We start from the raw sequence: 13,732 nt of genomic DNA, 5'->3' as shown, positions 1-13,732 counted from the left end.
AGGGTGCAGGGCGGACTGAGGGACAAACGCCCCTCGCTGCCCCCCCTCCCCCTCACGAATTTCGTGTTCTGGGCCTCTAGTCAACAATAAAAGCCAAAGTTGTTCAACTTGGAAAACATCAGCAGCGTCTCCTGACACGTGAAGGAAGCCAGGCTGAGTCAGGGAAAATGGAATTGTCATGCAGAAAGCAACAACACTCGAGGGGGAAAGAGAGAGCATGCTGAGGTTATTGTTCTGGCTTCCACATGTTCTGGAAGCCATTCCTGCCCTTCTTATTTTTAAACCTTCCTTTGAGGCGATGAGATAACTTATAAACTCTCATTGATATCTAAGTTAATTGAAAGGTAATCTACCACTTTAAACTGAAAGACTCTTGGTAAATGCATTTTTTACATATTTGTACATTAAAACATTCCCTCCCCTTTTCAGATCTGAGTATTATCTTAGATAAAATTGATTTTTCCCCAGAAAATATCTATGCAATATAAATCTTAAGTCATTTAGGAATGTATTTGGCTCCTCAGCTAGTTTTCTATCTAGCTTGAAGAAATCTTGAGGTATCAATTCCAGATATATTTATTAAATTAACATCAAAGAATTCCTTCATTTTGAAAATCCTGGAACAGAAATGCTTCTAATAAGGCATAAACCTACAAGTTAAAAAATGTAAAATACTTAATTTCAATGACCTTATCATGTAATTACAAGCAACATGATGTTATAAAAATAGAACAAATAAAGAAATAGATTAAACTGAGATTTGAATACTACCAGATTATGTACCTTAATTATAACCTCAGAATTTGCCTTGAAGACACCAAAACTCCACTGGAATTTTTAAAATTTAGAGTAGGTGAGTTTGAGGGGAAAAAAGTTATGCATTATTTATAAAAATATATTTAGCCTGCAAAGAACCAAAACAAAACAAAACCAGAGAGTTATAAAACCAAAACCATGGAATGAAAAGAAATATTGCTGATGCTACATTAAAATATTGGCCTCACATTGATCAAATAGCCTGCTATGCAGATGTCCTCTGAGTATTAGTTTTTAAGTTGTTGGCCTACTGATATAGATTATCATAGTGACAGTTGTCTTAGAAAATTATGAAAAGACTGTGAAAAATAAGGTCAAGTTTAGCATATGCTTGATTATTCTTTCAAATAATTTATTAAAATAACTAGTTCAATTATAAAAAGGTCACCATGAAATAGAAGTGGTATATCTTTTTTAAGACATAATCAAAACTTATTAACTGTTTATACTAGTAAAAGGTCTGTATTCAACAATAAGGAAGTTGGGAAGCAGAGGAAGTTGAGAGGGGATTTTAATATTTTGTAGATAGCAACAGAATAGCAAATAACTAAACAAACCATTAAAGATAATCTACTCTCTCAAAGCCTGACTCAATTAATTGCAAAAGTTATGATATTTGGCAAGTTGCTTGATGGATTCAACATTCTTGTATCTTTTTCAGTAGTCATTTCTTTAAGGTAGGGTGTCCTTCCAAATATTTTCCACAAGAAATCAAATATTACATAATATAAGATCTTATAAAATTACCTGAAGTCTAAAAGCATATCAAGGATTATTATAAAGAAGATAATATACAAGAAAATAAGATATAAAGATGCCATTAGGGATAAAGTAATTCACCAATATACATATTTTTCTCAACTTCTACATCATTGCATTAGATCAGAGATATCAGCCTGATTCTTCCATGAGAAGACACTTGGTGACAGGCATCAGGAAATAGTGATATTAAATACTTTTCCCTAATCATAGAGAGAACCAATTGAATATATAACCTAAGCATACTCAAAACTCTCAAGTAGAATAGGTATAGTTAAATGCAACCAGGATGATTGTCTTTTAGGGAGAGAAAGGAACTTAGTCAAGGTCTGGAAAAAGTTCTCCAAGGAGCAAGATGAATACTGAAGTTGAGTTTATGACCAAGAGATAGCATTCAATCATGCATCTGAGCACATGTCAGGAAGAGAAGAGAAATTGAACACTACTCTTTCCTTGGACTAGAGCCTCTGTCATGGGACAAGGAGCTACATTTATTCTTAACTCTATCTTCAGTAAACAATTTGATGTATATTTACTACTGAAATCTCTAAAATGTAAGATGATCCTTCATAATTTGCTTTGATCTAGTCTCCATTTTTCTAAAAACCTTCAAAACACATTTATTATTTAAAATGAGTAGGGCTCTACTCAACAAATTGAAATGTAATTTTTAACATATTGGGCTTTATTACAGAGTAATGTTCAATTCTGAATTCCATTATGATTCCAAGAATTCGAAGAGAATTGAAAGAAAGTCAAGAATGAGTAACTCAGCAAATTGCATAAACTTGTGGAATTTAGATTCAGACTGTCTGTAATTTTTTTCCTAAGAGTCATGGAGAGACAGAGAGGCCTAAGAGGAGTAGAGATAGGGGAAAATCCTTTTGGTTGAAATATTTTAATGTTGTAGATAAGATAAAGTTTTTTCAGTAAAGTTGAAAAAGAGTTCTAGAGAGAGGCAGGTGAATTAGGGGACAACAATGAATGAGATCTATTGTCTGTCTAATTAACTTTGCTTTAAGTAGCTGGAAATCTCAATGGAGAGCATGATTCAGTGAGAGGGAGAAGTGATTACTAGTATAAAACTATGCTCCATAGAATGTGCAGGCCAAAGTTTTAAACACAGGCCAGTGAAGAATCTCACATAACTAAAGTGTCTTCTCTAGTGCTCAATCAATTTGAATAAAATATCAATAGGAACTATTTCAAAAGAACCATTGCCCAATGCGTTCTAAGGTAATGAATTGTGAAATGTGCCTACATTCTGATTTCTTCAGAAACGATTGAGAAAGCAAAGAGAAGAAATGGTAAATGAATGGCAAACGGTAAATGGATCATGCCACTTAAAAAAAAAAAAAAAAAAAACTTAGACTAAATGTGGGGAGGGGGATGTGAACTAAGACAACTGACAAAACTCAATTTTTGTGCTTCTTAGTAAAAAAAAAAAGGGCAAAAGGAAAAATCTAATTTTCTTTCCTTTTAGCTGTATATTGGTGTGAAGCCTGTAAACCAGGACTTCTAAATTAATAAAAAGAACTCAAGCAAATATTTTATAGGACTTCCTATCTGGCTGTTCTAGAAATTTAGCCCCATTTCTCTTGGGGCTTGTGAGGCCATCCTAGAGGGCAGTGAGCAAAAGCATCAGCCTGTCTGGTTCTCTTCATTTTCTGTGCCCCGGTGTCCCCTTCTCTCCAAATCTTATCAAGAAATACTCTAGATCTGAGAAAAACTGAGTTTAAAATTTGCCTAGATCCAGGAATTTTTTAGTTAAGAATTTCTAAACCCCTCATTATCATCAAAGTGAATCAATGTTACTATTTAATTTTAATCATAGAAAAATCAAGGCATAGAAGGCATTCACTTGCCTTAGGTTACTACATCCACAAGCTGCTTTATCTATGAAGTTAAAAAAAAAAGCCTATAAATTTGGAGGCATCTACTTGGCCACATGAACAGTAAAAACACAAAAATATACTTTTAGACTTCAATATTTAGGAAAATAAAATAAGTATTTAATGACATCTGATTACAAAATAAGAACAAACATTAGAGGTTTCTCTCTTATCATTCACTGTTAGTATTTGTCTGTTTCTGGTTATATTTTTGACCAAAAGAAAATTTTTAACTTGTTAATTCCCAATTTTATTTTACAACTTTTGAAGACACTATTCAGAATACCAAGAACCATTTTAGTCTTGAGTTTACATTCAGAAAAAAAATAAAGTTGTCTTAAAATATATAAATAAATGCTCAAATAAAAATTTCCCCCATGACTGTTAACTGATTTCACTGGAATTTTTATACTAAAGCAGTGATTATATAGAAAAGATGAGAAGTCTGTAGTTTCTAGAATGACTAGTATTGAAGATGTAATAATAATGAGAAAGAGAAATTTAGGCCAACATAAAATATGATAACATGCTTTTAGAGCAACTTTAGTGGAAAGTAATTTCCACTAAAAGGAAAGAAAGTAGTTCACTGAACCTTTGTAACCTCCCTGTACGGAAAGAACCAGCATACAGTTGAATAATCAGTATACGCGCCTAAAGAGCAAACCTCAGTGTTTAGTAAACACAATGCATGGACAAATGTGTTTGCAGTATTTTATAGCCTGGGAAAGGCTACCAAAAGGCGAGATCTAGAACCCTCATCTCAACCAAGGTCGATGATGGCTCTGCTGGGATGGTAGGCTCAGAAATGCTTAGTCATTTGGATATAGTGCCTCAGAAACAGTTCCTATGGTCTATAGCATCTTGAAAGTGCCTGAAAAAAAAGTTGTGATTTTTCTTGAGAGCAATCCTGTTTTATCACAACACTAGAGGCCTGGTACACAAAATTCGTGCACTGGATGGGGGTGGGGGGGGGGGTAGGAGAGGGTGTCTCTCAGCCTAGCCTGCACCCTCTTCAATCTGGGACCACTTGGGGGATGTCCGACTGCCGGTTTAGGCCTGATCCCAGAGCCTGCACCCTCTCACATCCGGGACTGCTGGCTCCCAACCGCTCGCCTGCCTGCCTGCCTGATTGCCCCTAACCGCTTCTGCCTGCCAGCCTGATCACCCCCTAACCACTCCCCTGCCAGCCTGATCGCCCCCAACTGCCTTCCCCTGCTGACCCAGTCACCCCCAACTGCCCTCCCCTGCTGGCCATCTTGTGGCAGCCATCTTGTGACCACATGGGGGCGGCCATCTTGTGTGAGGGTGTGATGGTAAATTTGCATATTACCTCTTTATTATATAGGATACTGCTTTTGAATTCCTTGGGCTCACTTTAGAAGGGGTGAGAGGTTATTTTTACTGTAGCTAATGAATCTCTGGCTTTTTAGTGTTGTTCAATGAACATCAGCATGGATATGGTTAGTGATAAGAATCTAATTATAAATTGGATTAATGTTGCCCTTTCTGGGAAATCATTATAATTTAATTAATCCATAGCCAGAAATCACTCACTTAGCAGTTTGAAAATACTGTGTACTTGTAACACTGGAAATGTCACAAGACATTATCATAAGGATTTTATCTATTTTTAAAAATCAGTCTTTTCAACTGGGTGGTGACTAGCAAATTCATTACTAGAAGTCAAAGTCACTTAATCTACAAAACCAAATATCTGCTCTGAGGCCACTGTGTAGGGCCGCATCTGGAGATTTGACTGACAGCAGAAATAATAATGAAACAATGGCCACTCAGATGAATTATAGTTCACAAAATGTGTTTCTACAGGCATTATCTGACTTTTATAACTACTATTTTATATTTGTAAAAAAATGAATGTGATTATCAAAAAGATTAAGTATTTTGCACACAGTAGGTGACTAGTTAAGTGGTCGACCTGGCATTGGGACCCATCCTGAAATGCTGTGCTCTCCCCAACCATACCCCACCCCATCAGGTGTCAGAGTACTTTCCCTTTTCCCCACCTACTCAGCAAAACTCAGCGCGTGACTGCTCAGGGTTCCCTTATAAATAGTACATATCCCATTGATTTCAGCAGTGCTTTTTGTGGCAACATTTCATAGCATAAATGCTGGTGTCTCCTATTTCACTCTAAACGATATTGGCATATGGCATTCATCCATTTGTATAATTTAATGAGAACAGATGCCCATACCAATGCCACATGTTTTCCCCTGTTGCTAAAACAACTTTCCTCTGATATAAAAATAATAGGAAAGGTATGAAGAAGAAAATAAAGATCACAATCTATGGCGCAGTGGTAACAACTCTTCAAGTACGGCTTAAGCGCCTTATAGACCTTATTCACATGTATGTTATTTTAAAGAGAAAACTGAATCATCTTACACAACTGTTTTCCCTAATACTATATATATATCATGAACATCTTTTTATATTATGGGGATTTGGTGCTAGCAAATGCTGAAAAGATTATATTTAACTTCATATTCCATTTTTACAGTGACATACATCTATTCATACTCAGCATTTTCTAGCAAATACATTTGCCCAAAGCCACAGCTTGTAGAGATATAGGAAAAAGAGGTCAGAGAAAAAGGATCAAGTGAGGGAGAGGCTTTGTATAATTTATCAATGTATGAGGACTGACATGTCATTTTTATTTTCATGCAGCATAAATTTCCCGGATACTGAACACTGCAGAACGTTTTGTTAAATGTAACCTTTCACTGTCATGGTGGACTACCTAAAGAAAAAGAAGTTTTGACTATGCAGAAGTAGCTTGGTATATTTTCCGATTAGTTATAATTTAGAAATGAAAAATTAATTTCTAAAAAATATTAGTGTGACTAAGGGGTTGAAAACACCCATTTATAGAAGGGATCTTTCTTTTGCAGTGTCGACTGTAGCCCCAGGCCAGCCCAAACCAGAAGCTCCACTGTTCCCCTAGCTAACAGCCCCTTCCCTAAGCTGCAGTGAACCCAAAGAGGCAGTTGTGGTTAGGGATTTCTCAAAACTATGAGACTGATGAAGATAAAAAAGAGAGAGGAAATGAAAAGGTGTCCCACAATAATACTTAATAAAAGTAAAGTTCAGATATTTATTAATTTTGCTTTGATAGATTGTTTCTCTTGCTAGTATGTTTATAGTACATGTATGATTGTATATACATATATATATACACATGTATATATAGTGCATGATTATATATATATACATATATATATATATATACATGTATATGTAGAGTATAAATGCAAAGGAATAAATTAAAAACTATTATTAAAATGCAATACATTTAAGACTTATTTTCCTTAAGCTATTTACATGATGCTTGTGTTCTTAAAGCTTTTGTGTTATTTTTTTCACTTCTGGATGGAATATACAGCATGGTACATGTGTTCTTAAAACATTGGGTGGAATTTTAATCAAGTTTACATCAAATGTACTCTGTAGCATTTTAAATATTTTCTTCAAGTGGTGATTTTAGACTATCTCTACCTCTACTATCCATCATTCTTTTATTAAGAATCAATTGTATATTCCATTGTAAGCATGACAGACTGATGAATCTCAGAGGGAAGGGAGGAGGGGGAAAGGGAAGAAACTAACCAAAGAACTTATATGGATATACGCATAACACTTGGATACAGAAAATAGTGCAGTGAAGGCCTGGGATGGGAAGGGGAAGGGGGCAAAGCTGGGAAAATGAGGGACATCTGTAATACTCTCAACAATAAATATTTTAAAAAATCAATTTTAATTCACATAAGAATAAACTTACCTTCCAAATGGAAAGACACAAAAGTCAAGGAGACCACAGACAGAGAATTAGCCTCTATGAAATAAGTGCAATTCATGTTGTTGTCATATTGCTTCGGGTAGTTTGGAGAAATAATGTAGCCTGAAGGTTTAGTGAAATTACTCCCACATCCTATTTAGGAAGAAAAAGGCATTATCAGAATACACAGTATCTTTTTATCAGTGGAGGAAAAAACTCAAATTTCCTAAATTGTATAGAGACATATTCCCTGAGGTACTCCAAGTACAAGAAACAATAACTAAGAAAATGAAATTCTCATTTAAAAATAAATAAATGAGAACATTACATATTTTTAGAAAATACTGCAGGGTTTTGGTCTAAGTACTAGAAATTTTACCACAAATCTATTAAAAATCATTTAATTTTAAGATAATAAAGAATAACTTAAGAAAGATTTAATATGGTTCATGTAGATAAAGAAATAAGACTGATGAAAAGTGATTTGTACATGATTGGTACAGAAATATCTTCTTATATTACTAGAAAATTATATTATTTCATTACCATTTAATCTTTCCACAAAAATACCTGCTTTTCTGCTTTTTTTTTTAAGTTGAATGTACTAATCCCAACTCATAAAATTCTCACATGCATCCCTAGTATCAGAAATAGAACTACCTTTTTATCAGGAAAATGACATGTTTCCATATAGCCACTAGCTAGTTACTCCACATCACTTGCTAATCTATCACATAAAAAAAAATCAGTATCCCTTAAACTGATATTAAAGCACACAGTTACACACATATACACAGACGAGGAACCAGGTGAAGGCCTAAGGTTAGGTCTGTGGTTGTCTTTCGTTACTTCCTTTACACCACCCTCATGCTTTTATTTGTGTCTAAAGCTTCCTTTCTCTGCATTATTTCCTCTAATTCCTTTCACCAGACCTTTCCCTAAACAGTGGTTTGCAGCTAGTACCTACTCGATTTGACACAACCAACTGGTACACATCATTGGTTCCCAGGCTTAAAAACTGCTCCATTTCCCCTAACCTAATTTCTAAGTAGTAATAAGAGAAGGAATAAAAAAATTCTGAAGAACGTGGCTCTCAAGGTTACTGACCATGAGAACCACCTGGGTGAGAGTTAAAACATACCAGTCCCCACCCATGGAAATTCTGAATTCAGAGGGGTCGGGTGAGACCTGAGACTCAGTTCATTTTTAAAGGCCCAGGTGACTTCAGTGCAGGCAGTCAATGTGCCACAGGCCAGGGACCTGGTTGTCTACTAATTAACAACCTCCTGAGGTCCTGCCAAATTCTCGTGCACTCCAGATTTTAGGCTTCTTTTTGGATGTGTTAATGGCTCTCTGGCCTTTTACAGCATTTCTTGATTGACCTACCATTGAGTTTAGTTCCATTCTCACTGATTTTTGAAGGATAGGGGAACTCTCAGGATTAGGTGACCAAGCCACACTGCTCCCCATAGACCCCCAGTTCCAGCCAACCCTGGCGCAGTCTCCCACTCTTCCCTAGGCCTGCCTGTGGCAGCCACACCCTTTCAAGGACCTCTCAGTTTGGTGTTTGGTGTTACTTACGGCTTACAAAGGAGGCAGAGAAGCCCGGGGCAGGGGCCTCCTGAGACTGGAACACGGCTGTGAATGCATTTCTTGGAGTGATGATGGCACCAGGAGCCACATTCCCACAGCTTGTGGCTAACAGGGCTTTGTCCATCTCCTCAGTTCCTGCCCACACCTAGCAGAGCCACAAATACAACTTATTGCTCAAGGTTTTCCCGTCAATATCTTAATGTGCCTATGCTGGAAAATAATGGCTCTAATGTATATATCGACCTAAACATAATACGATAGCAAATAAACTGCATGTAAATTTGAAATATTTGATTTTGAGAGCAATATTTTAAGCTGCATTTTAATAGCATATCTGATTTTTGACTCTTTCAAGAGTAGCTAGATAGTAATTTTTTAAAACTCAATCCCTACTCAGTTTCTTACCTTCTCCTAGTTGACCTGATCTAGGTAGCTGAGCTAGGTAGAGAGAGAGAGAGAGAGAGAGACAGAGAGAGACAGAGAGAGAGGGGGAAAACAGTAATGTGCGCTATTATGTCAATAGATGAGTGGATAAAAAAGTGGATATAAAAGTGGATATCTATAATAATAAAAGGTAATATGCTAATTAGACCAGATGTCATTCCGGACGAAGCCAGGGGCAGAGTGAAGCCCAGGTCCCAGGTGCCAGAGGGAAGCCAGTGCTGGCAGCCAGGGGAAGGAAGGCCTACTCTTGCATGAATTTTGTGAATCATGCCTCTAGTATATATATATATATATATATATATATATATATATATATATATATATATATATCTTCTATATAATAAAAGGCTTATATGCAGATTGTCCCCCATGGGCAGAAGTTGACCAACCAGGAGTTAGACCTGTGCTGACCACCAGCGGGTGGCACGGAACATGGCAGGCGTCGGTGACACGGCACTGGTAACAGGTGGCAATGAAGGTGCTGCCAGCCCCAATGAGCCCTGACAAGAGTGGGACCACAGTGGGATGTTGGAGCAGGTGAGTGGGCGGTGCCAGGCCAAGAGGGTACAAGCAGGGGCCCCGATCGCCCTGCTGGTCACCCCACAGATGGTGATGGGCGGCAGCGGGGGGCGAGGCCGGTGAGCAGGTGGCACCAGGCCAAGGTGGATACAAGCAGGGGCCCTGATCTCCCTGCTGATCACCCCACAGATGGCGAAGGGCAGCGGCAGGGGGCAGGGCTGGTGAGCGGGTGGCACCAGGCCAAGGCAGGTGTGAGTGGGGGCCCCGATCGCCCTGCCAGTCGCCCCACAGATTGGCCTTTATCATCAGCCAGGCCTAGGGACCCTACCTGTGCACAAATTTCATGCACCAGGCCTCTAGTGTATATATATATATATATATATATATATAATAGAGTATTACTTGGGTATATGCCCGTGTTGTGGGCTCAATTTCAAGTAGGGATGTGCAGGAGGCAGCAGATCGATGTTCTGCTCTCACATTGATGTTTCTGTTTCTCTATCTCTTCCTTCCTCTCTCTCTCTCTAAAAATCAATTTTTAAAAATGAAAAAAAAAATTGAAACAGACTCATAAATATAGAGAACAGCCTGATGGTTGCCAGAGGGATTGGGCACTGGGAAAAAAAGTGTAGGGATTTAGAAGTACAAACTGGTAGTTACAAAATAGTCATGGGGATGAAAAATCCAACATAGGGAATTTACTCAATAATCTACACTAATGAAAGAGAAACATGCAAATTGACCATCACTCTGCTACACCCACCAGCCAATCAGAGCGAGTATGCAAATTAACCCAACCAAGATGGTGGCCACCATGGAGCTGGAGCAAGCAGGAGGCTTGGGTTGCCCCCGGCAATGGAGGAAGCCAAGCTTCCCACCCGCCCTGGCCTGCCCTGGCCTCCGCTCAAGGCTACAAAGTTTCAATTATAGAAGATAAATAAATCCCAGATACCTGCTTCCAGCCAGCCCTGGCCTATGCTTGGGTCACCAGGGGGCGTGGCCAGGCTGAAAACCACCACAAGCCCCTCGCCCAGGCCACCCCACACCCCAAGGGAACCCCCACCCTGATCCGGGACACCCTTCAGGGCAAACCAGCCGGCCCCAACCCATGCACCAGGCCTCTATCCTATCTAATAAAAGAGTAATAAGCAAATTGACTGTCACTCCAACACACAAGATGGCTGCCCCCATGTGGACACAAGATGGCTGCCACAAGATGGCCACTAGGGGAGGGCAGTTGGGAGGGACCAGGCCTGCAAGGGAGGGAAGTTGGGGGCAATCAAGCCTGCAGGGCAGGGCAGTTAGGGGTGACCAGGCTGGCAGAGGAGGGAAGTTGGGGATGACTGGGCCTGCAGAGAAGGGCAATTGGGGGGGACCCAGGCCTGCAGGGAGAGCAGTTGGGGGGGACCCAGACCTGCAGGGAAGGGCAGTTGTGGGAGGACCAGACCAACAGGAGAGAGCAGGTAGGGGCGATGAGGCTGGCAGGGGAGGGCAGTTAGGGGGGGACCAGGCCTGCAGGGGAGGGCAGTTTGGGGGGACCAGGCCAGCAGGAGAGGTCAGTTAGGGGTGACCAGGCTAGCAGGGGAGGGCAGTTAGGGGCAATCGGGCTGGCAGGGGAGCAGTTAGGCATCAATCAGGCTGGCAAGGGAGTGGTTAGAGGGTGAGCAGGCTGGCAGGCAGAAGCAGTTAGGGGCAATCAGGAAGGCAGGCAGGTGAGCAGTTGGGAGCCAGCAGTCCTGGATTGTGAGAGGGTAGTCGGACACCCCTCGAGAGGTCCCAGATTGGAGAGGGTGCAGGCTGGGCTGAGGGACAAACCCCCCCATGCACAAATTTTGTGTACTGGGCCTCTAGTATTATAATAACTATATATGGTGCCAGGTGGGTACTGGAAATACCAGGAGAACATTTTGTAAAGTATATGATTGTCTAACTACTATACTGTACACGAATAATACAAATAATATTAAATGTAAATTGTAATTTTAAAAATGTGTCAGGAAAGAAATGCATGCTAACATATTCCCTAATATCCCTTTTAATATTTTTTAATTTTCCCCTTTAATTATCCAGGGAAACAGTATACAGAAGTTTTCTCTCTATATTTTGTAAAATTATAAACATGATTTACTAACACATATACTACTTTTACAAACATTATTAAAAGGCAAAGTGATAGGAACTAACTTTTAATAATGAATCTCAAGTTCTTTAATAAAGAACTTCAAGAATGTTCATGTGCTTATCCCTTTCTGAAGTCATTAATTATGAATATGCCAGCTCCACCTTTTTGTCCAAGACCACAAATGTTATAATGATAATAATGGTAAAGAGTTATTAAGATAAGAGTTATTCTTGTCAGTGAAGATATTCATGTCATTGGCTAAATGACCCAGGACTCATCAAACTATATTGGATCTACAAAATGCTATGATTTTGTCATCAGGTCAAAAACTTTTTGACTTAAGGTTTTCCATAACTCATCCTGGTTGTAAATGATATCTTTTAAAAAACATTTAAAAAATTAATGTTTATTGAGATTACTCCAGATTCATATGTGGTTGTAAGATATAAAATATAGAAGTCCTTGTACATAGTTTCCCCTAATGTTGATATCCTGCAAAACTATAGTATAACAATATTTACATCAATATAATCCAGCAATCTCAATTTCCAAGTTTTACTTTTACTTACACTTGTGTGTATATATTTAGTTATATACTAGTGGCCCAGTCCACAGATTCGTGCACATTGAAAAGAAATTAATTAGAAGGTGGCTGGCAGGATGGGACTGGGCGAGATGGCTTGACACATCCTGGAGCCAACCTCCCTCAGTCCCTCCCCAGCGGCCACACTTGGGGTGGCTCTGTGACTCGAAAGGCATCTGCAGGGATTGGCTGAAACCGGCTCTCTGACATCCCCCAAGGGGTCCTGGAGTGTGAGAGGGCACTCTGCAAAGTTGCTGTACAGGGTGTGGAACACAAACGCAAGTGTGCAGTCAACCAGATTTGGGGCCGATAGTGCCCCAGCAACAACATAACCCGTGGCCGAAGGTAGAATTGTGCCGCCCCGTGAGGAATCGGGCTCCTTCCTCTCTGGTTTCGGGGTGTGTCACCCGAGAACCTCCACTGCCAAGTCATTGCAGCTCCACAGCTTCTGCATTGAGCATCTGCCCCCTGGTGGTCAGTGCACGTCATAGCAACCGGTCAGATGGACGGAGGGACATTAGCATATTAGCCTTTTATATATTTAGATAAGGTCTATGCCTCCACTTTCAACAGCTCCAACACCATGAGGATCCCTAGAGTTGCCCTTTTATAACCACATGATTGACTTCTACACCCTTTCTCTCTGACCTCTGGCTCCCTGTCCTCCATTCTCGAAATATTGCCATTTCCAAAACATTATATAAATGGAACAATAGGTTATGTAACCTTTTGAGATTGGCTTTGTTTTACTTGGAAAACCCCTTGGTGATTTGTCTAAACTGTTATTCTGTCAATAGTCTGTTTTTGTGGAGGAGTTGTATTCCATGGTGTGTATATACTAGAGTTCATTTAACCATTCAACTGTTGAAGGACATTTGCACTGATTCCAGTTTGAGGCTATTACAAATAAAGCTTCTATGGACATTGATATACAGGTTTTTGTGAAACATAGTTTGCATTACTCTGGTATAATTGCCCAAAGTGAAATTGCTGGATCTTATGGTAAGTGTAGGTTTAGTTGCATAAGAAACTGTCAAACTATTTTTCAGAGTGGCTGTCCCACCAGCAATGGATAAGTGACACAGCTTTCCATTCCTTGCCAGGATTCAGTATTTGTCACTGTTTTTAATTTTAGCCATTTTGAGAGGTGAATAGCAATATCTGATTGTGGTTTTAATTTGCATTTTCCCCAGCAGCTAGTGATG

The 13,732-nt window shown here is 39.3% G+C and overlaps 1 protein-coding gene across 1 annotated transcript in view; it reads right to left on the bottom strand.

Moving 5' to 3' along the window:
• Positions 1-13,732, bottom strand: part of CUBN (cubilin) — a 324,986-nt gene that overhangs the window by 56,801 nt on the left and 254,453 nt on the right. Inside the window, exons 55-56 of the mRNA XM_079772268.1 lie at positions 8,848-9,004; positions 7,270-7,419 (exon numbers count right to left, since the gene is read on the bottom strand). Of these exons, the coding sequence (XP_079628394.1) occupies positions 7,270-7,419; positions 8,848-9,004 (307 nt within the window). The remainder of the gene's footprint in view (positions 1-7,269; positions 7,420-8,847; positions 9,005-13,732) is intronic.

Source organism: Cnephaeus nilssonii (assembly GCF_951640355.1).
Source record: "Cnephaeus nilssonii genome assembly, chromosome: 1".
NCBI lineage: Eukaryota > Metazoa > Chordata > Mammalia > Chiroptera > Vespertilionidae > Cnephaeus > Cnephaeus nilssonii.
The sequence above is the reverse complement of the archived record's forward strand: the minus strand, read 5'-3'. Positions and strand labels throughout refer to the sequence as shown.